The 27,521-nt window shown below is 46.1% G+C and overlaps 1 protein-coding gene across 1 annotated transcript in view; it reads left to right on the forward strand.

The window, feature by feature from the left end:
- Window positions 1-27,521, forward strand: part of CPNE8 (copine 8) — a 684,333-nt gene that overhangs the window by 303,513 nt on the left and 353,299 nt on the right. The window contains exon 5 of the mRNA XM_063927097.1: window positions 16,589-16,628. Within this exon, the coding sequence (XP_063783167.1) occupies window positions 16,589-16,628 (40 nt within the window). The remainder of the gene's footprint in view (window positions 1-16,588; window positions 16,629-27,521) is intronic.

Raw genomic sequence — 27,521 nt, forward strand, 5'->3', positions numbered from 1 at the left:
TTGATCGTCCGTTCCCGGAGCCGCGCCGCCGTCCCCCTCGCAGAGCCAGAAGTACAGAAGCAGCAGAAGCATGAAGACATCGAAATCGGCGGCAGAAGACTCCTGTCTTCACTTAAGGTAGCGCACAGCACTGCAGCTGTGCGCCATTGCTCCCGCAGCACACCCACACACTTCGGTCACTGTAGGGTGCAGGGCGCAGGGGGGGGGGGGGGGGGGGCGCCCTGTGCAGCAATTAAGGTACCTTTTGGCAAAATAATACATTTATCCAGTCAGGCACTGGATATATGTCCGAGCCCCCGCCATTTTTTTACACATAGAAGCGGGACAGAAGCCCGCCGCTGAGGGGGCGGGGCCTTCTTCCTCAGCACACCAGCGCCATTTTCTCTTCACAGCTCTGCTGGAAAGACGCTCCCCAGGCTCTCCCCTGCAGTATCCAGGTGCAAAAAGGGTAAAAAAGAGAGGGGGGGCACATAAATTTAGGCGCAAACGATCACAAACAGCAGCTACTGGGTAATCACTAAGTTACAGTGTAATCCCTGGGTTATATAGCGCTGGGATGTGTGCTGGCATACTCTCTCTCTGTCTCCCCAAAAGCCTTTGTGGGGTCCTGTCCTCAGTCAGAGCATTCCCTGTGTGTGTGCGGTGTGTCGGTACGTCAGTGTCGACATGTTTGATGAGGAAGGGTATGTGGAGGCAGAACAAGTGCAGATGAATGAGGTGTCTCCGCCGACGGTGCCGACACCTGATTGGATGGATATGTGGAAGGTGTTAAATGATAATGTCAGCTCCTTGCATAACAGGTTGGATAAAGCTGTAGCCTTGGGACAGTCAGGGTCTCAACCCATGCCTGATCCTACAATGCAGAGGCCGTCAGGGTCTCACAAGCGCCCACTATCCCAGATGGTTGTCACAGATGCCGACACGGAGTCTGACTCCAGTGTCGATGACGATGATGCAAAGTTGCAGCCTAAAATGACTAAAGCCATCCGCTACATGATTATAGCAATGAAGGATATATTGCACATATCAGAGGAAAACCCTGTCCCTGACAAGAGGGTTTATATGTATGGGGAGAAAAAGCAAGAAGTGACTTTTCCCCCTTCACATGAATTAAATGAATTATGTGAAAAAGCGTGGGATTCCCCTGATAGGAAAGTAGTAATTTCCAAGAGATTACTGATGGCGTATCCTTTCCCGCCAACGGACAGGTTACACTGGGAATCCTCCCCTAGGGTAGACAAGGCGTTGACACGCTTATCTAAGAGGTGGCCCTGCCGTCTCAGGATACGGCCGCCCTAAAGGATCCTGCGGATAGAAAGCAGGAAGCTATCCTGAAGTCTGTTTATACACATTCTGGTACTCTACTGAGGCCAGCAATTGCTTCGGCCTGGATGTGTAGTGCTGTAGCAGCATGGACTGATAATCTCTCGGAGGAGATAGATACCCTGGACAGGGAAACTGTTCTACTGACCCTGGGACATATCAAGGACGCTGTCCTATATATGCGCGATGCCCAGAGGGACATTTGCCTGCTGGGCTTTAGAATAAACGCAATGTCCATTTCTGCCAGAAGGGTCTTATGGACTCGGCAATGGACAGGGGATGCCGACTCTAAAAAACACATGGAGGTTTTGCCTTATAAGGGTGAGGAATTATTTGGGGTCGGTCTCTCGGAGTTTCCACTGCTACGGCAGGGAAGTCAAATTTCTTGCCTTATGTTCCCTCACAGCCGAAGAAAGCACTGTATTACCAAATGCAGTCCTTTCGTTCGCAAAAGAGCAAGAAAGTCAGAGGTGCATCTTTTCTTGCCAGAGGCAGGGGTAGAGGAAAAAAAGCTGCACCATGCAGCTAGTTTCCAGGAACAAAAGTCCTCCCCGGCTTCCACTAAATCCACCGCATGACGCTGGGGCTCCACAGGCGGAGCCAGGAGCGGTGGGGGCGCGTCTCCGAAATTTCAGCCACCAGTGGGTTCGCTCACAGGTGGATCCTTTGGCTATACAAATTGTGTCTCAGGGATACAAGCTGGAGTTCGAAGTGACGCCCCCTCACCGTTACCTAAAATCGGCCTTGCCAGCTTCCCCCATGGAAAGGGAGGTAGTGCTGGCGGCAATTCACAAGCTATACCTCCAGCAGGTGGTAGTAAAGGTTCCCCTCCTTCAACAAGGAAGGGGTTACTATTCCACTATGTTTGTGGTACCGAAACCGGACGGTTCGGTCAGACCCATCTTGAATTTAAAATCCCTGAATATTTATCTGAGGAAATTCAAGTTCAAAATGGAATCGCTCAGAGCGGTCATTGCAAGCCTGGAAGAGGGGGATTTCATGGTGTCTCTGGACATTAAGGATGCTTACTTGCATGTCCCCATTTATCTGCCTCATCAAGAGTACCTCAGGTTTGTGGTACAGGACTGTCATTACCAATTCCAGACGCTGCCGTTTGGCCTGTCCACGGCACCGAGAATATTTACCAAGGTGATGGCGGAGATGATGGTGCTCCTTCGGAAGCAAGGGGTTACAATTATCCCATACTTGGACGATCTCCTCATAAAGGCGAGGTCCAGGGAGCAGTTACTGATCAGCGTAGCACACTCTCAGGAAGTTTTGCGGCAGCACGGCTGGATTCTGGATATTTTATAGTCGCAGCTGATCCCTACGAAGCGTCTGCCCTTCCTGGGCATGATTCTGGATACAGGCCAGAAGAAGGTATTTCTCCCGGAGGAGAAGGCTCAGGAGCTCGTGACTCTGGTCAGGGACCTCCTGAAACCAAAACAGGTATCGGTGCATCACTGCACGCGAGTCCTGGGAAAGATGGTGGCGTCATACGAAGCCATTCCCTTCGGCAGGTTCCATGCCAGGATCTTTCAGTGGGATCTGTTGAACAAGTGCTCCGGATCGCATCTTCAGATGCATCGGCTGATCACCCTGGCCCCCAGGGCCAGGGTGTCTCTTCTGTGGTGGCTGCAGAGTGCTCACCTCCTCGAGGGCCGCAGGTTCGGCATACAGGACTGGGTCCTGGTGACCACGGATGCAAGCCTCCGAGGATGGGGGGCAGTCACTCAGGGAAGAAACTTCCAGGGGCTGTGGTCAAGTCAAGAGACTTGTCTGCACATAAATATCCTAGAACTAAGGGCCATATACAACGCCCTAAGCCAAGCGGAGCCTCTGCTTCGAGACCAACCAGTGCTGATTCAGTCAGACAACATCACTGCAGTGGCCCATGTCAACCAACAGGGCGGCACAAGAAGCAGGGGGGCGATGGCAGAAGCCACCAGGATTCTTCGTTGGGCGGAGAATCACGTGCAAGCACTGTCAGCAGTGTTCATTCCGGGGGTCGACAACTGGGAAGCAGACTTCCTCAGCAGACACGACCTCCACCCGGGAGAGTGGGGACTTCATCAAGAAGTCTTCACGCTGATTGCAAATCGATGGGAACTCCCACAGGTGGACATGATGGCGTCACGCCTCAACAAAAAGCTAAACAGGTATTGCGCCAGGTCAAGGGACCCTCAGGCGATAGCTGTGGACGCACTAGTAACACCATGGGTGTTCCAGTCGGTCTATGTGTTTCCTCATCTTCCTCTCATACCCAAGGTGCTGAGAATTGTAAGAAAAAGAGGAATGAGAACAATAATCATTGCTCCGGATTGGCCAAGGAGGACTTGGTACCCGGAACTGCAAGAAATGCTCACAGAGTACCCATGGCCTCTGCCTCTCAGACAGGACCTGTTACAACAAGTGCCCTGTCTGTTCCAAGACTTACCGTGGCTGCGTTTGATGGCATATCGGTTGAAGGCCGGATCCTAGCGGAAAAGGGCATTCCGGATGAAGTTATTCCTACGCTGATAAAGGCTAGGAAAGACGTGACAGCAAAACATTATCACCGTATATGGCGAAAATATGTTGCTTGGTGTGAGGCCAGGAAGGCCCCTACAGAGGAATTCCAGCTGGGTCGACTCCTGCACTTCCTACAGTCAGAAGTGACTATGGTCCTAAAATTAGGATCCATAAAGGTCCAGATTTCGGCCCTATCCATTTTCTTTCAAAAGGAACTGGCTTTTCACTGCCTGAGGTTCAGACGTTTGTTAAGGGAGTGCTGCATATTCAGCCCTCTTTTGTGCCACCAGTGGCACCTTGGGATCTTAACGTGGTCTTGGGTTTCCTGAAATCCCACTGGTTTGAGCCACTTAAGACCGTGGAGCTAAAGTATCTCACATGGAAAGTGGTCATGCTATTGGCCTTAGCGTCGGCTAGACGTGTGTCAGAATTGGCGGCTTTGTCATGTAAAAGCCCCTATCTGGTTTTTCATATGGACAGGGCAGAATTGCGGACTCGTCCGCAATTTCTACCAAAGGTTGTGTTTTCGTTTCATTTGAACCAACCTATTGTGGTGCCTGCGGTTACTCGTGACTTGTAGGATTCCAAGTTGCTGGACGTGGTCCGGGCCTTGAGGATTTATGTTAACAGAACGGCTGGAGTCAGGAAGACTGACTCGCTGTTTATCCTGTTGCATCCAACAAGCTGGGTGCTCCTGCTTCAAAGCAAACTATTGCGCGCTGGATCTGTAACACGATTCAGCAGGCTCATTCTGCGGCAGGATTGCCGCATCCAAAATCAGTGAAAGCCCACTCCACAAGGAAGGTGGGCTCTTCTTGGGCGGCTGCCCGAGGGGTCTCGGCATTACAGCTTTGCCGAGCTGCTACTTGGTCGGGTTCAAACACTTTTGCAAAATTCTACAAGTTTGATACCCTGGCTGAGGAGGACCTTGTGTTTGCCTATTCGGTGCTGCAGAGTCATCCGCACTCTCCCGCCCGTTTGGAGGCTTTGGTATAATCTCCATGGTCCTTACGGAGTCCCCAGCATCCACTAGTACGTTAGAGAAAATAAGATTTTACTCACCGGTAAATCTATTTCTCGTAGTCCGTAGTGGATGCTGGGCGCCCGTCCCAAGTGCGGACTTTCTGCAATACGTGTATATAGTTATTGCTTAATAAAGGGTTATGTTATATTGGCATCCTTTGGTTGATGCTATGTTGTTTGTTCATACTGTTAACTGGGAAAGGTTATCACAAGTTATACGGTGTGATTGGTGTGGCTGGTATGAGTCTTACCCTGGATTCCAAAATCCTTTCCTTGTAATGTCAGCTCTTCCGGGCACAGTTTCCTTAACTGAGGTCTGGAGGAGCGGCATAGAGGGAGGAGCCAGTGCACACCAGGTAGTACTAAATCTTTCTTTAGAGTGCCCAGTCTCCTGCGGAGCCCGTCTATTCCCCATGGTCCTTACGGAGTCCCCAGCATCCACTACGGACTACGAGAAATAGATTTATAGGTGAGTTAAATCTTATTATATACACGTGTTATTTGTTTTGTGCTTTGTTTTTATTTTATGTTTGTATTACATATTTTATATGCATTGTTTTGCTACCTCGATTGTTTTTAATAAAACAAGTCATCCTGAAGCAAGTCTCGCTGCTTGTACCTTACCAGATGATGTGGAATGTAGGGGCTGAGAAAAGTAGTAGTACATAATGCAATCACCTATGTTTTGGTTGATGGCATTGCTAGGAAAGTACAGCAATTTGCTGTAAATGAACTAGTGGTTTAACCACAAATCTGACACCTGAACTAATCTGACAAATGTTTTATTGTAATTACAGCTTAATATTAGTATTAACAGAACACGATTTCTGCAACCAGTGGCCCAGTGATTCCCAAACTTTACTTCATCAACTACCCCCTTGATTCCGTAAATTTACACTAGTATCCCCCACCCATTGAGGTCATTGTTCAAAACAAATGACTCAAAATTTTGATTAAAATTTTGTTTTTATTAATAGCATACATTTTTTTAAAAATGCATTTTTGATCTATAGGACATTTTTTAAATCAATATATGGGCTTGGGGAAACGATGACAATTTCTCAGTGTCTGGTTTGAAGTTACTGAGTAGGATGAACCTGACTGTCACAGACCCAGTTCCAATATACTGTAGTTCGTAATTTTGTAAAGAACAGCATTAACTTGAACCTGTGTGACATGGGGCAGTAATAATAACACGGCATGGGGGCAGGATAATGTAATTGTGAGCATTACTGCCTCACAGCACTGAGGTCATGGGTTTGATTACGACCACTGCCTCAACTATGTGAAGTTTGTATATTCTCCCCGTGCTTGCATGGATTTCCTCTAGGTACTCCAGTTTCCTCCTACAACTCGAAAATATGCTGTTAGGTCTCCCAACAAAAATTAACCATATTAACAAGTGTGTGCATGTAAATGGGCAGACTAGATGGGCCAAGTGGTTCTTATCTGCCATCAAATTCCTGTGGAGATGTATTAAGCCTGGAGAAGTGATAAAGACGTGATAAGCTAATCATTATGGGTTTGAAAAATGACAGGAGCTGATAGGCTGGTGCGTAATCACCTTCCACTTATCACTTTTTCTCTGACGTCCTAGTGGATGCTGGGAACTCCGTAAGGACCATGGGGAATAGACGGCACCGCAGGAGACTGGGCACATCTAAAGAAAGAATTAGGACTATCTGGTGTGCACTGGCTCCTCCCCCTATGACCCTCCTCCAAGCCTCAGTTAGATTTCTGTGCCCGGCTGAGCTGGATGCACACTAGGGCCTCTCCTGAGCTCCTAGAAAGAAAGTATAATTTAGGTTTTTTATTTTACAGTGAGACCTGCTGGCAACAGGCTCACTGCACCGAGGGACTAAGGGGAGAAGAAACGAACCTACCTAAGTGGTGGTAGCTTGGGCTTCTTAGGCTACTGGACACCATTAGCTCCAGAGGGATCGCACACAGGACCCGACCTCGTCGTCCGTTCCCGGAGCCGCGCCGCCGTCCCCCTTACAGAGCCAGAAGCAAGAAGGTCCGGAAAATCGGCGGCTGAAGACTTCTGTCTTCTCCAAGGTAGCGCACAGCACTGCAGCTGTGCGCCATTGCTCCTCATGCACACCACACTCTGCGGTCACTGATGGGTGCAGGACGCTGGGGGGGGGGGGCGCCCTGAGCAGCAATAAATAACACCTTGGCTGGCAAACTGACACCATATATAGCCCCAGAGGCTATATAGGTGTATATTAACCCCTGCCAGAAATCTTAAAATTGCGGGAGAAAGCCCGCCGAAAAAGGGGCGGAGCCATCTCCCTCAGCACACTGGCGCCATTTTCCCTCCGCTCCGCTGGAAGGATCGCTCCCTGGCTCTCCCCTGCAGTCCTGCACTACAGAAAGGGTAAAAAAGAGAGGGGGTGCACAAATTTAGGCGCAGTATAATATATATGCAGCTATAAGGGGAAAACACACTTTATAGGTGATATCCCTGTGGTATATAGCGCTCTGGTGTGTGCTGGCATACTCTCCCTCTGTCTCCCCAAAGGGCTTTGTGGGGTCCTGTCCTCTGTCAGAGCATTCCCTGTGTGTGTGCTGTGTGTCGGTACCGCTGTGTCGACATGTATGATGAGGAAAATGATGTGGAGGCAGAGCAAATGCCTGAAAGTGTGTTGTCACCCCCTGAAGGGTCGACGCCTGTGTGGATGGACTTATGGAAGGAATTACGTGACAGTGTCAGCTCCTTACATAAAAGGTTTGACGACATAGTTCCAGCGTCTCAAATGTCATCAGGGGCTTTAAAACGCCCGCTACCTCAGATGGCAGACACAGATGTCGACACGGATACCGACTCCAGTGTCGACGACGATGAGACTGATGTACCCTCCAATAGGTCCACCCGTTACATGACTGAGGCAATGAAATATGTATTACACATTTCTGATAGTACCCCAGGTACCACAAAAAAGGGTATTATGTTTGGAGAGAAAAAACTCCCAGTAGTTTTTCCTGCATCTGAGGAATTAAATGAGGTGTGTGCGGAAGCCTGGACTACCCCCGATAAGAAATTGATAATTTCTAAATGGTTATTGGCAGCGTACCCTTTCCCGCCAGAGGATAGGTCACGTTGGGAAACATCCCCTAGGGTAGATAAAGCGCTTACACATTTATCAAAACAGGTGGCACTACCGTCTCCGGATACGGCCGCCCTAAAGGATCCTGCCGATAGAAAGCAGGAAGCTACCCTAAAAGCTATATATATACACACACGGGCATTATATTGCGACCAGCGATTGCATCAGCATGGATGTGCAGTGCTGCTGCTGCGTGGTCAGATTCCCTGTTGGATAATATTGATACCCTGGATAGGGACAATATTTTGCTGACAGTAGAGCATATAAAAGACGCTGTCTTATACATGCGTGATGCACAGAGGGATATTTGCCGGCTGGCATCAAAAATAAGTGCAATGTCCATTGCCGCCAGAAGGGGGTTATGGACTCGGCAGTGGTCAGGTGATGCCGATTCAAAAAGGCACATAGAAGTTTTGCCTTATAAGGGGGTGGAACTGTTTGGGGATGGTCTTTCAGACCTCGTTTCCACAGCTACGGCTGGGAAATCGACATTTTTGCCACAAGCTACCCCACAGCAAAAGAAAGCACCGTATTATCAAGTACAGTCCTTTCGGCCCCAAAAACACAAGAGGGCTCGAGGCGCGTCCTTTCTGCCGAGAGGCAAAGGTAGAGGGAAAAAGCTGCAGCATACAGCCAGTTCCCAAGAGCAAAAGTCCTCCCCCGCGTCCGGTAAGTCCACAGCATGACGCTGGGGCTTCACAGGCGGACCCGGGTACGGTGGGGGCCCGTCTCAGAAATTTCAGCACACAGTGGGCTCTCTCACAGGTGGATCCCTGGACCCTTCAAGTAGTATCTCAGGGGTACAGGCTGGAATTCGAGACGTCCCCCCCCCCCCCCCCCCGCCGTTTTCTAAAATCTGCCTTACCAGCAACTCCCTCTGCCAGGGAGGCAGTGTTGGTGGCTATCCAAAAACTGTATTCACAGCAAGTGATTGTCAAGGTACCCCTCCTTCAGCAAGGAAAGGGTTACTATTCCACAATGTTTGTGGTACCGAAACCGGACGGTTCGGTGAGACCCATCTTAAATTTAAAAGCCTTGAACACATATCAAAAGGTTCAAGTTCAAGATGGAATCGCTCAGGGCGGTTATTGCGAGCCTGGACGAGGGGGATTACATGGTCTCCCTGGACATCAAGGATGCGTACCTACATGTCCCCATTTACCCCCCTCACCAGGAGTACCTCAGATTTGTGGTACAGGACTGTCACTATCAGTTCCAGACGCTGCCGTTTGGGTTATCCACGGCACCGAGGGTCTTTACCAAGGTAATGGCTGAAATGATGATACTCCTTCGCAAGAAGGGAGTTTTAATTATCCCATACTTGGACGATCTCCTGATAAAGGCGAGATCCAAGGAACAGTTGGTAGTGGGGGTAGCACTTTCTCGGGAAGTGCTACAACAGCATGGCTGGATTCTCAATATTCCAAAGTCACAGCTGGTCCCGACGACACGTCTTCTGTTCCTGGGAATGATTCTGGACACAGACCAGAAAAAAGTGTTTCTTCCAGTGGAAAAAGCCGAGGAGTTGTCATCTCTAGTCAGAGACCTCCTAAAACCGGGACAGGTGTCGGTACATCAATGCACACGAGTCCTGGGAAAAATGGTAGCTTCGTACGAAGCAATTCCATTCGGAAGGTTCCACGCAAGGACTTTCCAGTGGGACCTGTTGGACAAATGGTCCGGGTCCCATCTCCAGATGCAACAGCGGATAACCCTGTCGGCAAGGACCAGGGTGTCGCTGCTGTGGTGGCTGCAGAGGGCTCATCTACTAGAGGGCCGCAGATTCGGAATACAGGACTGGGTCCTGGTGACCACGGATGCCAGCCTTCGGGGCTGGGGGGCAGTCACACAGGGAAGAAATTTCCAAGGACTGTGGTCAGATCAGGAGATTTCGCTTCACATAAATATTCTGGAGCTAAGGGCCATCTACAATGCCCTAAGCCAAGCAAGGCCCCTGCTTCAGAACCAGTCGGTACTGATCCAATCAGACAACATCACGGCGGTCGCCCATGTAAACAGACAGGGCGGCACAAGAAGCAGGAGGGCAATGGCAGAAGCCACAAGGATTCTCCGATGGGCGGAAAATCATGTGTTAGCACTGACAGCAGTGTTCATTCCGGGAGTGGACAACTGGGAAGCAGACTTCCTCAGCAGGCACGACCTCCACCCGGGAGAATGGGGACTTCATCCAGAAGTCTTCCAAATGCTGGTAAACCGGTGGGAAAGACCACAGGTGGACATGATGGCGTCCCGCCTCAACAAAAAGCTAAAAAGATATTGCGCCAGGTCAAGGGACCCTCAGGCGATCGCTGTGGACGCTCTAGTAACACCGTGGGTGTACCAGTCGGTTTATGTGTTTCCTCCTCTGCCTCTCATTCCCAAGGTACTGAGAATAATACGAAGACGAGGAGTGAAAACTATACTCGTGGTTCCGGATTGGCCAAGAAGAGCTTGGTACCCGGAACTTCAAGAGATGCTTTCAGAGGACCCTTGGTCTCTGCCGCTCAGACAGGACCTGCTGCAGCAGGGGCCCTGTCTGTTCCAAGACTTACCGCGGCTGCGTTTGACATGGCTTCCCTGCCTGAAGTTCAGACTTTTGTCAAGAGAGTTCTGCATATTCAGCCTCCTTTTGTGCCCCCAGTGGCACCTTGGGATCTCAATGTGGTTTTGGAGTTCCTGAAATCACATTGGTTTGAACCACTTAAGACTGTGGATTTGAAATATCTCACGTGGAAAGTGGTCATGCTGTTGGCCCTGGCTTCGGCCAGGCATGTGTCAGAATTGGCGGCTTTGTCCTATAAAAGCCCTTATCTGATTTTCCATATGGATAGGGCAGAATTGAGGACTCGTCCTCAGTTTCTCCCGAAGGTGGTATCAGCGTTTCACTTGAACCAGCCTATTGTGGTGCCTGCGGCTACTGGGAACTTGGAGGATTCCAAGTTACTGGACGTAGTCAGGGCCCTGAAAATTTATGTTTCCAGGACGGTTGGAGTCAGGAAAACTGACTCGCTGTTTATCCTGTATGCACCCAACAAACTGGGTGCTCCTGCTTCTAAGCAGACTATTGCGTGCTGGATTTGTAGCACTATTCAGCTGGCACATTCTGCGGTAGGACTACCGCAGCCTAAATCTGTAAAAGCCCATTCCACAAGGAAGGTGGGCTCATCTTGGGCGGCTGCCCGAGGGGTCTCGGCTTTACAACTTTGCCGAGCTGCTACTTGGTCAGGGGCAAACACGTTTGCAAAATTCTACAAATTTGATACCCTGGCTGAGGAGGACCTGGAGTTCTCTCATTCGGTGTTGCAGAGTCGTCCGCACTCTCCCGCCCGTTTGGGAGCTTTGGTATAATCCCCATGGTCCTTACGGAGTTCCCAGCATCCACTAGGACGTCAGAGAAAATAAGAATTTACTCACCGGTAATTCTATTTCTCGTAGTCCGTAGTGGATGCTGGGCGCCCATCCCAAGTGCGGATTGTCTGCAATACTTGTAAATAGTTATTGTTACACAAATCGGGTTATTATTGCGAGCCATCTGTTCAGAGGCTCCTTTTGTTATCATACTGTTAACCGGGGTTCCTATCACGAGTTATACGGTGAGATTGGTGTGGCTGGTATGAGTCTTACCCGGGATTCAAAATCCTTCCTTATTGTGTCGGCTCTTCCGGGCACAGTGTCCTAACTGAGGCTTGGAGGAGGGTCATAGGGGGAGGAGCCAGTGCACACCAGATAGTCCTAATTCTTTCTTTAGATGTGCCCAGTCTCCTGCGGAGCCGTCTATTCCCCATGGTCCTTACGGAGTTCACAGCATCCACTACGGACTACGAGAAATAGAATTACCGGTGAGTAAATTCTTATTTTTATCCCTTCTCCAGGCTTAATACATCTGCCCCTCTATGTCAAACTATGGGTTTGACACAGAGTTAATAAAAAAACATCCACATGGTACAGGCTATGTTTGAAAAATTACAGGAGATGATTGGTTGGTATATTTTATCTCTCCACTTTATCTCTCAACAAGCTTTGATAAATCTCTCAAATGAGGTAGAAGGCATCCAGTAGTACCCCTATTAATTATGTTGCTGAAAACCTTTACAGAGAGGTATGAACAAGTAAATAATTTGAGTGTTATGCTGTGTAATTTAAGAAATATTTTACATTTATCTTTTGTGCATTGATTTTAATAGCAACTAAACACATTATATTTCTATTCACTGTATGCTTATCCTTCTAGCACCCCAGTCGCCTCTCTGCCTTTTAGTGCACACATAAGGCAGCCCAGCACTTCCCATGGGGGTGGTACAACCTACTTTGGGAATCATTGCATTAGGCAAACCTAGACTATCGCCTACAGTGGTTAGGGGCACTTAAAACACTGATTAAGTCACCTCAGGCATCCAATGTATCTAATGTCCCATGGTGCCCCCCACACGGGATCTGGTCCCTGAGATGCGGAAGATATAGCCAACATTTTCTTACATGTGAATACTATAGAAGCAAGTTTGTTGATCCTGCACCAGAGGGTATTAATAATCTAAATAGTGCTTACACATTAATATAAGCCAACATGTGTTCTGTATATGAGGATAATTCCCGCTATATATTATTGTGTTGGTGGTGCTCCCCTGGGATTAAAAATACTAAGTAAACCGAGAGAATCTCCCTTTGCAAGAGAGAGCAGTTTGGGAGAGAAAAGAAGTAAACCACTTTTTGGGGGCATTCTTGTTAAATTAATCCAATTAAAATATAACTTTTATTAATTACAAGATATAATTGGTACTCATAGTGATTAAGATTTAATCACTATTTATGAGTACCAAATAACAAAAATATAACGAGGCCATTGCTGTAATATCACAGTAAAGATTTTTTTATGTTTTGTGATATAGGATTTGTTTGTTTATACTAATGTTATCTTGTAATTAATAAAAGTAATATTTTAATTGTATTAATTTAACAAGAATGCCCCCAAAAAGTGGTTTACTTCTTTTCTCTTCCAACCTGCTCTCTTCTGCAAAGGGAGATTCTTTCTGTTTACGCATGTGAATATTATAGTTGTCGTACATCTAGGTCAGTAATAGTCTAGAGCAGTGGCTCTCAAACTATGTGCCGTGGCAACCTGGGGTGCCTCAGGACACTTACCTTGGTGGTCTAGGACCAATTAAAATTATTTGTGGTCAATGTAATAAGCAAAACTAGTGCTGGTGGCTTTCAATCATAAAATATGTGGATAAACAGAAGCAAATCTTACCCCTCACCACATAACTAAACCTAAGGATGACATATAAACACAATTTATCTAATTTAATATTGATTTCTAAATTTCTCAATAAGATACTTAGGGGTGCTGTGAAAAAAATTCTCATACTCTATAGAGTGCCGTTATTAAAGAAAGTTTGAGAACCACTGGTCTAGGGAACTGGTACCAACCTATTCTATCATTGCCTAGTTATTGCAACTCTTGTATACAGGAGTTTGTGCCCCCCACCCCCAAAAAAGAAAACATTAGATCAGCAGTGCAAGTGTGTCTACAGGACCCAGGAAGATTCTATTTCAAATGTATGATCAGCCTGTTGAATCTGAAGTAACTTGGTCAATACCTCACCTGACTAAAATAAATATTTGTCTTTGTAGGACACCAAGGGAATGGGAAGCTATTCAGGCTCCATTACATGTGTAATGGTGGAAGCATGTTTCTTTTCTGTTTAGTTTAAAGGGTCTATCTGAAGCTTGAGAAAACCATAACAAGCGTTTTAGTGTGACAATGATGCAGCGAGCTTGAGTGACAGGCATTCATGTAAAATGCATGAATGTCATACATAGTGAAAGTGCCCCCAAACCAACTAAATTGGAAACCTACAGTGCTTCACCCAGCTTGCCATTTATCCTACCTCCCATAACTTCCACCTTAATGGGTGTTTCACACAGGCAGCTTAAAACTAAGGGCTTGCTGTAGTCATGGACACTGTATCTGTAGCAACCTTTGGGTAAAGTATGCATAATTCATATTACTAACATAATTAGCTGTAGCTGACTACCAGCAGAATTATGTCTTTATTTTTTTCCCTACATAATGGATTTAGAATGAAAATATTTTATTCCAGTATACTGTAACAGACGTAGGTATCCTGAAACCAAACATCATAATAAAAATTATAATTTTAATCCTGGTGTGGACAAAGCATTTCATAAAAATGTGAATATTATTTGTCATTATGTGCAGAAGCCTCTAGATAATATCAGGGGCGGTATTCTATTAGCCCTGATGCCGGCATCCTTTTCCTCCGATGCCGACACCTTATCAATCCCATAATTTATGGGATCAGGAACTTAGCCCAGTTGTTATTTTGGTCACGGACAGTCTTCAGCAAGAGGGAGCCGAAGCAAGCCTGCCGGGGGTTGCTGCCAGAATGAAGGCTAGGGGGGCATGCTCCCCTGGTGCAGAATCTGAGAGGGAGCAGGGATGGGTACTCTGCCTCCCCTCCTTCCTCTCAGCCCTAAGGGGCTACCTTCTGCCAGGTCCAAGAACCCTCACTGCAGGTACCTGCTCCCCAGAACCATCAATGTGGACTCCTGGGAAACTCCCACCTCTCCGTCAACTAGAACGCTAATGAATGCGGCAGGGAAGGTAACCATGGACTCTCTAGCTGCCTCCTTTAATTTATCGAGCGCTGGCCCATAGCTGCCCACACACTCCTGTGCTTTTGTAAGCAATGTCTGCCCCCAGGCCTGTTCCCCAGTGCCTCCCCCTTCCCGCAGCACCACCAGAGGAGGACAGCGCCCTAAGAGGTTAGCCACTTCCGGGTCCCAGACAGAACCCTTACTGCAGGTCTCCGCTCCTCAGTACCACCAATGTGGACTCCTGGGAAACTACCCCATCCGGCAACTAGAACACTTATGAATGGGGTGGGGGTGGCTGTTCACACACTCCTGTGCCTGTGTAAACTATGTCTGCCCCTGGCCCTGTTCCTCAGTGCCTCCCCCTTCCTGCACAGCAGCTCCACCAGAGGAGGAAAGGACAAGAAGAAGCAGCAGCAGCTGATAATTAGTCTGGGCACTGAGGTGAAGTCTTTATATGCCAAGACAGCTGCTGCCTTCCAAAGAGTTGTCTTAGATCCCGAAAGGCATGCCGGGCTTTTGTAGTCCTACAGCAGTTGGCCAATCGGAGTCACCCCCCGTGTGTGTGTGTGTGTGTGTTATACAGTGACTGCATGGCTTATATCAGGTATACAACACCAGCAAGTCCTAGGAACTCCTTTCTGCAACCAGGATAACCCACATTGTGTATCCCCCCTCCCCAGAAAGTCGATACTCCTCTTTAATTGGCCCTAGATCCTGCTTGGCATGCTAGGCTATGTGGTCTTACAGCAGTTGGCCAGTCAGAGTCCTTCACAATACTGTATCCGAGGTACATATTAGCTTTCTTGTGTTCCTATCCATTTTCCTAGGGAATGTGTGCTGGATGCTCCCTGACGGTGCTGGTTGTCACTTTGCCAACTGTTTATTACTGTGTTTTTGACATGGTTCCAAAGTGTGTGTCCATGGGGGGCACCAAATTACTGCCTTGCCCCGGGTGCCCAAAATCCTAGTTTTGGCCCTGCCCACTGTAACAGCTGATTGTACGGAAATATTAAAAAAGAGACGATATACTGGACAACATTTGAAACAATCTAAATGGGCAACACATTATTCCATTATCTGTTTTCATGACATGACTAATGGTCATTATTATAAAACAATAATACTTTATTTTAAATAGAGTGCTTTGATAAAGTGATACTTTATAGAGTTGGAGAAAAACCAAGAAGTATTGCGCAAGCAAATATGAAGAAGATAATGGTATCTACATAACACTTTTTAGATAATTGTATTAATGGTTAAAACAGAATGTGTACAGAATGGTAAATGACTGGCTACCCTAAATCATGCAGATTATTTTAACAAATATAGAAAGTGCAAATTAATGTAGTTTGTTAAGAAAATAATAACAAGTCGCCTAACTAGGTGTAAATAAGCAAATTAAGTATAATCCTTTATAGCATATGACTTCCCAACTTCAAGCTCCAAGGCTCTTCTACTATGGACCGGATGTAATGACGCCTGAATTTGGCGGCCATGCGGGATGCCAGCTGAATTCGGACATTTTTTTAAAGGGGCAATCAACTACAAGGCAAAACCATGCCTTCTAAGTGATTGTCCCTTTAAAAAATGTTTGAGTTCGTCCAGCATCCCTCATGGCTGCTGAACGTGGGCATCATTACATCTGTCTCTATGTGTTCTGGAGGATTCCAGTCTGGGAAAGAGCATGTAGTACGGAGGAGAAGATGTCTCACAGGCAGGGAAGCTACACAATGGCACTGGGTAACAATGAGTCAGGTCCTCCTTTACCTGAAAATAAGTTACAACAATAGCTTGGGATATATAATTGTACATGTTCCAGCAATGGTGTCCAAGTACTGACATTTTAAAGTGGATTTAGTATTTTTAGAGGTTTCTGCAATGCAATTTATTTTATTGGATGAAAATAAAATCATTGTAGGATACTTATTACTCACTGTAAATGCCATCTGAAAATAATCTGATAGTTTGTGTATTCAAATAAATTTTCTTTCCTTTATTTTTAGGTATGATGTTGACTCAAAAAGTCCCAATTTAGCAAAGCATGTAAGTTATTATTCCATTGTCCATCTTATGCATTATACTATGTAAATATAATTGCAATAGCCAGCAATGTTGATGGTATAATAACTAGCAGCACCCTGACAATGTAATGCATACATACAGTGAAGTCTTTAAGTGACAGTGTGAATATCTGTTACAGTACAATACAGCAGTGTTGCTCCCTACTGCAGTGAGCTTGTTCTATAAATACCAATGTAAAGTATTTCTTAGCATACTGAGAGAAAAAGAATAAAGTGGCATGTTTGCAATATTAGTGTTAATCCCTCAATGTCATCGGTATATTTATTTACTTGCTTTGTACATTGGTTACCACAGAAATTGTCACAACTTTGATGTGTGCCAATTAAAAAGGGTATCTTTTGACTATTTAGAGGCATTCTTGAAGTGCTATTCCACTCAGTCATGACTTAGAATTAGCAGAAAAAGTATATAACTGGTCTCACTAGGCAGAGATGTTGACTACAGTATTTCAACAGAATGGTTTCAGAACAGAATGGTTTTACTGCTCTGAGATGCTATAAACAGCCGGGAGTCACCCAAAAGTCAGATGGCCCTCCTGCAGAGCCTAGGCATAGGCGAACTAGGCAAATGCCTTGGGCATTTGACATGCCTAGGGGCACAAGTAGCTCCTGCTGATTAAAATGATATGCAGCATGCCTATATTCTGTGTGTGACTGCGGCTGTATCTGCATATGAAATTCTATACTACAGTGTATTCGTGGAAATCACTCTAGTGTAGCATTCCATATGCAGATACAGCCACAGTCGCACACAGAATATAGGCATGCCACATATAATTTTAATCAGCAGATGCTGCTTGTGCATCCTAGTCACATAGTAATGCAAATAAGACGCATTTTCAGCAAAGAAAGTTACCCTACGTTCGCATAGCTGGCAGGGAGCTGCCAGCTGACTCATGCCAGGCATCTCCTGTTTCATGACGTATTGAGGCAAGATGTATAAGGACACCTCTGTATCCAAGCAGAGGCAGAGGTCACAGTGTTAGCAGCTGTGTGAATGCTGCGTGCGGTGGGTTGGTTGTGTAATAGTGTTTCGGCATATGTGCATGGGGCATTGTGTGTGTCATGTATAAATGCATTAATAATGTGTGGCATATGTGTAAGGGACATTATGTGTATAAGCGCATTAATAAAGGTTGGCATAATGTGTAAGACACATTATGTTTATAAGGACATTATTAAAATGTGGCATATGTGAGGGCATTACTGTGTGGTATTATGTGTATAAAGGCATTACTAATGTGTGGAATTATGTGTATAAGGTGCTCTACTGTGTGGCGTAACATATAGAAAGGACATTACTGTGTGATCTAATGTGAATAAAGAGCAATATGGTGTGATGTAATGTGAATAAGGGGTGCTACTATGAGGAGTAACGTATATATAAGGTAAAGTGGTACTACTGTGTGATGTAACGTGAATAAGGTATACTATCACATGATATAATGTGAATAAAGTTGGACTATTGTTTAGCGTAATTTGAATTGGGGGTACTATTTTGTGGCCATGCCCCTTCCCAGCAAAAACACGCCACTTTTTGGGCTGCACAGTGAATGCGCACACTGTTCCTATTTAAAATATAGGGAGTAGGAGCACCAAAATGAGAACTGCTATAGGCAAGGGGTGCAGGGTCCAGAGGCGGAACTAGTAGCGGTGCTAGGGGGCACCAACCAAAATCTTGCCTAGGGCATAATATTGGTTAGGTCCGACTCTGCCCTCCTGACCGCCTGGAAGAGTGTGCAAGTCTCCCAGACCCAACCGTCATCTGCCGCCAGCCTCCCATTTATCAATGGAAGCAGGCAGGGTGGATGGAAAATGATGGGATTTGCACTGAATCGCATCATTGTAGTCACACCCCCGCTGTACAATGCTGGTAATCTCTGCATTATCTAGCAGGGGGCGTGGCCACAATGACGTTAACATGCAACCAAGCTCTCGCCTAAATGGGCTTCAGAATGTCAGCAAGTATGATCTGGTGTGTCCTAGTTCCATTTTAAATTGTATTGTAAAGATAAAGCTGCCCAGTATTTGTAAGCTACACGGAAAAGCAGCCAGTACTTACCCTGCATACAAACAATAATAATTTGAACACTTTACATTGTAACATGGTTTGTCTAGGAGCAAAGTTGCGCCTTTGTTTTGTTTTGCTCCTGTCTCTGCATCAGTCTCTAATACAATACTAACCAATACATAATTGGAGCTCCACATGGCATGTCATTAAGAAAATTGGAAAAAGACTAGTGTATATGGTGGTTTATATTATTATCAATATAATATGCGGTATGCACCATTTGTGCGCTTTCAGGTAGGATTGCTGTCACATACATTGAGAATGCCCTTTAAGTACAATATATTAGCAACAGATTCAGTATGGACTGTCCTTACTTAACTTTGTACAGTAGTTGTGTATTATGTAGGCATTTTGTTTGAGCTATTGTATAGCGTTTACCTGTTCCAGTGCTGCACAACTTGCCTGCTTGTGTTAGCTGATGCAACACTGTTAGTTAATAGTAGCAGCTGTAGTATTATTTTTAAGTGACTACTGTCTATATAATTGCTTGACTATTACATTTCTAATAAATCAGTTGTAAGTTGTCATTATATATAACATTTAACTAACTTCAATAATGTTGTTCCTCAAATATACATATTTGTTTGTATGTCTGTTATCCCTAGTTAGAGAGTTTAAAGCATTGTTAACAGTTCAAGCATACAGGTATCATTGAAACTATAACATCCTTGTTTGATGGTTGACCTTTTTGATGCATTAGCTATAGTCATCTATTTTAGTGCTAGTGAGAGAATTTCTAACATGTTTTATATATGCACAATATATAAACAGTGGCAAAAATAGAATTTCCATGGGTAGGGTGGGCACTAGGGTTGATGACACCCGGTGTGGCCAAGAGACCCCCTACGTGCGCCTAAAAATGTGGTGTGGCTTCTGTAGGGGGCATGGCCTTTCAGAAGTCCCCCTGCTGACAGCACTACAGAAATGTGGCCTCGCAGGAAGCTCCCAATTACCTTACACCATAGGCACAGGCGGATTGGAATGGAAAACCAGACATGAAAATCTCTGGATGCAGCTCTAATGGGGGCAGGGTATGTTGAGGGGGCAGGATACTTCCTCCTCATAGGGTCTAATTCTAAGTCTGGTGTAGTATCGTTTTTCCTTGTGTCTTATGCTACAGTTGTGTCTTTGCCTTTTTGCTAACGCCAGTACAGAGCACTTCCCTGGTGTACATCCGAATGCATAAGGACTGAGACACCCATTCTCAATGTCTACAGACTCTGCAATTATGCTTTGTGCATCTTTAGACGCCACCATCAGTCACACCATTGAAACTTGCACTAGCCCTATGCCAAGTGCAGATCATCCATCTGAATATGGCCTCCAGTGTGCAATTCATTGTCTGTATGCAACCACTTCCAGCAGCTTACCCGTACTACATTACATCTGTGCCTGATTAGCCAACCGCCCAGAACTGCTCAACACCTTTGTAATATGCGTTTTATTGCACTTCTTTGTGCATATGTGTGGATCTCTATTGCTACTTTGTACGAACACCATCGGGACACATGCGCAGTGGAACTCACTGCGTCCATCATTGCCAAAGCATCTGACTCAGACTCATTCCCATAATGTTGCACACTATGCCATAGTAGTGCTTGCAATATAAGATAATCACAAAAGGCACATGCATATATAAATAATGTCACTCCCCTTCTATCTGCTGATCTCACTCATTATAAAAATGTTCAGCGGTGCAATAAATAGGAAATAGCAATTACAAACATAAATACATAAACAAAAGTAATGAACATTCTGCTTGGTATAGATATGTTAGTTGTTAGCAGCTGGTGCCACTTAATGGTGAACATCACTCCAAACATGCTGCAACATTCTATACGTCGGAGGACAAAAATAACCAAACTCCAAAGAAGAAACATACAGTAAGTGCAGAGTTTCTGCTTTTAGGTATAAATATTGTGTGTATGTGTGTATGTATGTGATATATGTATATACACTGCTCAAAAAAATAAAGGGAACACTTAAACAACACAATGTAACTCCAAGTCAATCACACTTCTGTAAAATCAAACTGTCCACTTAGGAAGCAACACTGATTGACAATCAATTTCACATGCTGTTGTGCAAATGGAATACACAACAGGTGGAAATTATAGGCAATTAGCAAGACACCCCCAATAAAGGAGTTGTTCTGCAGGTGGTGACCACAGACCACTTCTTAGCTCCTATTCTTTCTGGCTGATGTATTGGTCACTTTTGAAAGCTGGCGGTGCTTTCACTCTAGTGGTAGCATGAGACGGAGTCTACAACCCACGCAAGTGGCTCAGGTAGTGCAGCTCATCCAGGATGGCACATCAATGCGAGCTGTGGCAAGAAGGTTTGCTGTGTCTGTCAGCGTAGTGTCCAGAGCATGGAGGCGCTACCAGGAGACAGGCCAGTACATCAGGAGACGTGGAGGAGGCCAACAACCCAGCAGCAGGACCGCTACCTCTGCCTTTGTGCAAGGAGGAACAGGAGGAGCACTGCCAGAGCCCTGCAAAATGACCTCCAGCAAGCCACAAATGTGCATGTGTCTACTCAAACGATGAGAAACAGACTCCATGAGGTGGTATGAGGGCCCGACGTCCACAGGTGGGGGTTGTGCTTACAGCCCAACACTATGCAGGACGTTTGCTATTTGACAGAGAACACCAAGATTGGCAAATTCGCCACTGGCGCCCTGTGCTCTTCACAGATGAAAGCAGGTTCTCACTGAGCACGTGTGACAGAGTCTGGAGACACCAAGCAGAACGTTCTGCTGCCTGCAACATCCTCCAGCATGACCGGTTTGGCAGTGGGTCAGTAATGGTGTGGGGTGGCATTTCTTTGGGGGGCCGCACAGCCCTCCATGTGCTTGCCAGAGGTAGCCTGACTGCCATTAGGTATCGAGATGAGATCCTCAGACCCCTTGTGAGACCATATGCTGGTGCGGTTGGCCCTGGGTTCCTCCTAATGCAAGACAATGCTAGACCTCATGTGGCTGGAGTGTGTCAGCAGTTCCTGCAAGACGAAGGCATTGATGCTATGGACTGGCCCGCCCGTTCCCCAGTCCTGAATCCAATTGAGCACATCTGGGACATCATGTCTCGCTCCATCCACCAATGCACCGTTGCACCACAGACTGTCCAGGAGTTGTCGGATGCTTTAGTCCAGGTCTGGGAGGAGATCCCACAGGAGACCATCCGCCACCTCATCAGGAGCATGCCCAGGCGTTGTAGGGAGGTCATACAGGCACGTGGAGGCCACACACACTACTGAGCCTCATTTTGACTTGTTTTAAGGACATTACATCAAAGTTGGATCAGCCTGTAGTGTGTTTTTCCACTTTAATTTTGGGTTAATAAATTTGATTTCCATTGATAATTTTTGTGTGATTTTGTTGTCAGCACATTCAACTATGTAAAGAACAAAGTATTTAATAAGAATATTTCATTCATTCAGATCTAGGATGTGTTGTTTAAGTGTTCCCTTTATTTTTTTGAGCAGTGTATATTAGAAACAAATACATAGAGTGCGCAGACGAATGTACTCTCAATTAATTCAAATAAAATCAGATAAAATGTCCTTGTTTGATGTATAATGTCACCAGTTCCTGGGAGCCGTTCCACCGGCTCAATACATGTGGAGAGAACAAAGAAAAGAAGGCGCATCCGTGAGTAACAAGCAAAATCTTTACTAATAAAAAGTACAAGCTCACATACATCAAGGTATACGTTCACTGGCTCCAATCCCAAAACTCCTGTGGAGGTGCCTCCGGAGTACACCTAACAGTGTCCTGAGACGGAAACGCTGACAGTCATCATCCACCTGTGCCGCACTCGAACAGCGGGGTCCCGATCTGTGCGTCCAGTACTTTGCTCTAACAACCCGACCGGTTTTGTCACAGTAGACTTCGTCAGGGAGGGTGTCTAAAACACGCAGGTAGTGGAGTAATAATCTGTGTGTGGAGATACACAAACACATGTTTTATGTTAAATATTCTATATCTAGATTTTGTTGATATTTACTAAGTGTGTCACACTGACTGTGTGTGATGCAGCCAGAGCACTTCCTGTGTTGCTGGAGCTGTGAGAAGTGGAGCTCTGCAATCGTCTATGGGAGCAGCTGCTGTGGCTGGGCTAGCGCATTCGCTCCACCTCGTCCATTTTACTCACATTATTCTGGTGATGGGCAATAATTTCCGGTGGGGAGCCACCAAACCAGTCATATTTATTGGTCAACATCTGCACACAAAATATGCCACCCACATGCCTTTTTTATGCCATCAGACCTCTCCATGCACCCCTTTTATGCCATCACATCCCTTCATGTACCCCTTTTATGCCATCACACCCCTCCACGTAAATGTATGTGTGGGGGGGGGGGGGGGGGCTTTTTAAAATATTTTTATTGTGTGTATGCATGGGAGCCAAATTGTCTAGAGACAGCCCTGTATACAGCCAACTATAGGTATTGGCAGCAACAGCAGAAGCTCCAAATGCTGCACACTTGGAGTTGAGCTCCGACCACTGCAGTTATAAATCGGCCCTGCACTTGAGGGGCTGGGTACTGTAGTCATTTACTGAGGGGAGCCCTGAGCATGCCATCCCAGCAGGAACTATGCTGTGCTCCAGGTGACACAATCTGTCTATGCATGTAGGTCCTGCTCTGGAAGATTCTACATACCTTACTTGGAACACAAAATATGAGGGGGGTAGGGGCATTGGCACATTTATAATGGGTCCAAGGAGGGGGCCAAACCTCACACTCTGCGCTCCTATAATTATACTTACCCCTATGCAGTCCCCCAGCAACCGGCACTAGTGACTTAAATCACCAGGAAAATGGCACGGCGGACATTTTCCAGTGATTTGCTCATTGCAGTAGATATGTCCCCGGTAACAAAGTGAGAACGCCATTTTCCCAGAGACCTGTACATGCTCAGTAAACTCTGGCACAAAGCCAGGGATTGGGATCAGGTGTACACAGTGTCTGACTGGGTCATGAAGGGCCCACCAGGGAAATGCAGTGGTAGCGGTCCATGCTTAGAGGCTTGGATAACCATTAGTGAGTGCATGGTCTGGTCTCCTTGATAAAAATATATAGTAAATACTGATCATGCATGATAATATCCCAGATTAATAACAGCAACGCAGAAAGCCCGCCATAGTCCTTTGCAGTATAATGTAACATATGCATAATATATAATTCAAGTACAAAATCTGATCCCTAGAAGAGGGAGTTGTCCATCTGTCCATCCCCCTCCCAGGCAGTGGGGCCCACCGCGGGGTTTCCCCCTTTCGTCCAGTCCAATCCCTGGGTGTACATGCTGAGTGGGAGGAAGATATGAAAATACACTAGGACTAGACATGTCCCTTGGTGCGAAGTATTTTAGTCTAGCTTACCTTGTACATCATGATGAAATGTTCTGCATGTGACAATGAAGACTGTTATGGAAGACATCCAAACAGCTGATTCATTACTTTTCTGATAAGCCGTGGGTGGGTTGTGGTGGTGGGGGGGTTAGGTTTAGGCTGCGATGGGTGGGTTAGGGTTAGGCTGTGTGGGGAGGGAAGGTTAAGGCAGTGCCACACTGTATGATATTTTAAACATTATCGCTCATTTTTACCCTTCTGAGCAGCATCAATTAAAATATCATCCAGTGTGGCTGGTGCAAACATAGTAACATAGTATTTGAGGTTGAATAGAGGCAAATTGCCCATCGTGTTCAACCTGTTTTAAGTTGTGATGATTCTACATACTTGCTAAATAATGTTTTATGACTAGTTAGCTACTATAACTCATGTTACCCCCGGATTAACCACGTTGATATTTTAAGTATTATAACCTTGGATAGCTTTTTCATTCAGAAATATATCCATTCCTTTTTTAAATCCAATTACAGAGTCCGCCATTACCACCTTCCCTGGCAGGGAATTCCACATCCTGATTGCCCTAACAGTGAAGAACCCTTTCCTCCGTTGCGTTCGGAACTTTCTCTCCTCCAGTCGCAGCGAGTGCCCACGTGTCCTAAACTGTGTTCTTTTAATAAATAATTCCTCTGATAACTCTTTGTGATGTCCCTTTACATATTTGAAGATATTAATAATATCTCCTCTTAGGCGCCTCTTTTCTAGTGTATACATATTCAGACTAGTAAGTCTTTCCTTATAGTCCAGTCCTTCTAGGCCTTTAATCAATTTAGTAGCTCGCCTTTGAACACCTTCGAGTTCACTGATGTCTTTTTTAAACAATGAACAATAGGCGCTCCCGCGGCTTCATCAACAAGGCAGTCCGTCATCTGTCACTGCAGCTTAATTCTGGCTGTATCTGTGACGACACTGTACATATCGTTCAGTGTGGCCGGTGCTAATGATGAGCGATGACATGTAAATGCAGAACAAACATTTAAATAAGGCACCGAAACCCTAGAGTCAAACTATAGACATATCGTTCAGTCGTTCATTAAATCGCTCAGTGTGACTGCTCTGTCTCGTTCATTATCATTCATCCGGGTGCCCGGGAAGTTCAAGGGAAAATAATGAACGTTATCATTCATGTCATCCGGTGTGGCACTGCCTTTAGGATTAGGCTCTCCAGGAGAGGGTTAGGTTTAGGCTGCATGGAAGAGAGGGTTAGGTTTAGGCCACCGGGAGGAATCCTGAGCATCGGGATGCCACTATCAGTATTCTGACTTCCAGCATCACAAGCACCAGGATCCTGATACCAGCCCCTCCACACTCCTGTTCTCTCACTGCACTGTATTTATTATTATTATTTATTATTATTATTATTATTATTATCCTTTATTTATATGGCGCCACAAGGGTTCCGCAGCGCCCAATTACAGAGTACATATGCACATAATCAAAACAGTAAAAACAGTGACTTACAGTTGAAGACAATATAGGACAAGTACAGGGCAACTAAGCATAACTACACCAGTAAACATAGAGATAAATTCCAGGTGGCCAAAAAACTGCGGGATCTGGGCAGTTGAGGATTATTAAAGTAAGAAAAGTATAGGCACATGAGGGAAGAGGGCCCTACTCGTGAGAGCTTACATTCTAAGGGGAGGGGTAGACAGACGGGTGACACAGATGGGGTACATAGAGAGAATGGAACAGAGGGTTAGGTTGAGATTTGGCTAGGTTTGGTAAAGAAATGGGTTTTAAGAGCCCGTTTGAAGTTTTGTAGAGAGGTGGAGAGTCTGAGGGGGAGAGGTAAAGAATTCCAGAGAAAGGGAGCAACACGTGAAAAATCTTGGAGATAGGAGTGGGAGGAAGTAATCAGAAGACAGGAGAGTCGGCGTGCATTAGCAGAGCGAAGAGGACGGGTGGGAGAGTAAAGGGAGATAAGGTCAGAGATGTAGATGGGAGAGGAGTGGGTGAGAGCTTTGTAAGTGAGTGTGAGAAGTTTGAATTGGATTCTGAAAGGGAAGGGAAGCCAGTGGAGGGCCTGTAGGAGAGGGGAGGTAGACGTAGTGCGTTTGGTGAGGAAGATGAGCCGGGCAGCAGCATTGAGGATAGATTGGAGTGGAGAGAGGTAATTGTCAGGGAGGCCAGTTAGGAGGAGATTACAGTAGTCCAGTCTGGAAATAATCAGTGAGTGAATAATGATCTTTGTGGCATCCTGGGTGAGAAAAGGTCTGATTCTAGAAATGTTTTTGAGATGAAAATGACAGGTTTGTGAGAGGTGCTGAATGTGTGGTTTGAAGGAGAGGGAGGAGTCAAGGATTACGCCAAGACAGCGTACTTGGGGGCTAGGGGAGATAGTCGTGCCATCAAAGGATAATGAGATTGTGGGAGGTGAGGCTGTGCGGGAGGGTGGGAAGATGATCAGCTCAGTCTTAGACTTGTTGAGTTTAAGAAAGCGCTGAGACATCCAGGAAGAGATAGCAGTAAGACAGTTTGAGGTACGAGTGAGGAGAGCCGTGGAGAGATCAGGGGAGGAGAGGTAGATTTGAGTGTCATCAGCATAGAGGTGGTATTGGAAGTTAAAAGAACTAATGAGTTCACCTAAAGAGGACGTATAGAGAGAGAAAAGGAGAGGACCAAGAACAGAGCCTTGGGGGACACCAACAGTTAGTGGAAGTGGGGGGGAGGTAGCATCATGAGAGGAGACAGAGAAGGAACGATCAGAGAGGAAGGAGGACAGCCAGGAGAGGGCAGTATCACACAGACCAAGAGAGTGAAGGATTTGCAGAAGGAGGGGGTGGTCCACAGTGTCAAAAGCAGCAGAGAGGTCAAGAAGAATAAGCAGAGAGTAGTGGCCCTTAGATTTGGTTGCATGGAGGTCATTGCAGACTTTTGTGAGGGCAGTTTCAGTGGAGTGGAGAGAACGGAAACCAGACTGGAATGGGTCAAGCAGTGAGTGAGAGGAAAGAAAGGCAGTGAGGCGATTATAGACAATACGCTCAAGAAGTTTGGAGGCAAAGGGGAGGAGAGAGATGGGTCGATAGTTGGAGAGAGTGTTAGGATCAAGGGTAGGTTTTTTAAGAATAGGGGAGACAAGAGCATGTTTGAAGGCAGAGGGGACAGTGCCTGATGAAAGGGAGAGATTGAGAAGGTGGGCAAGATGGGAACAGGCAGAAGGAGAGAGGTAGCGGAGGAGGTGGGAGGGGATAGGGTCGAGCGTGGAGGTTGTGGGGGTAGGGAGGAACGGATGAGGGCCATGACTTCCTCGCCAGATACATGGGAGAAAGATGTCAGAGTTGGTAAGAGGGAAGGGGAGGGGTGGCAAGGGATGGGTGGTGGCTGGTTGCTGGTCTGGTGGGATGTGATATCCTGACGTATGGAGTCAATC

Source organism: Pseudophryne corroboree, chromosome 6 (genome assembly GCF_028390025.1).
Source record: "Pseudophryne corroboree isolate aPseCor3 chromosome 6, aPseCor3.hap2, whole genome shotgun sequence".
Taxonomy (NCBI): Eukaryota; Metazoa; Chordata; class Amphibia; order Anura; family Myobatrachidae; genus Pseudophryne; species Pseudophryne corroboree.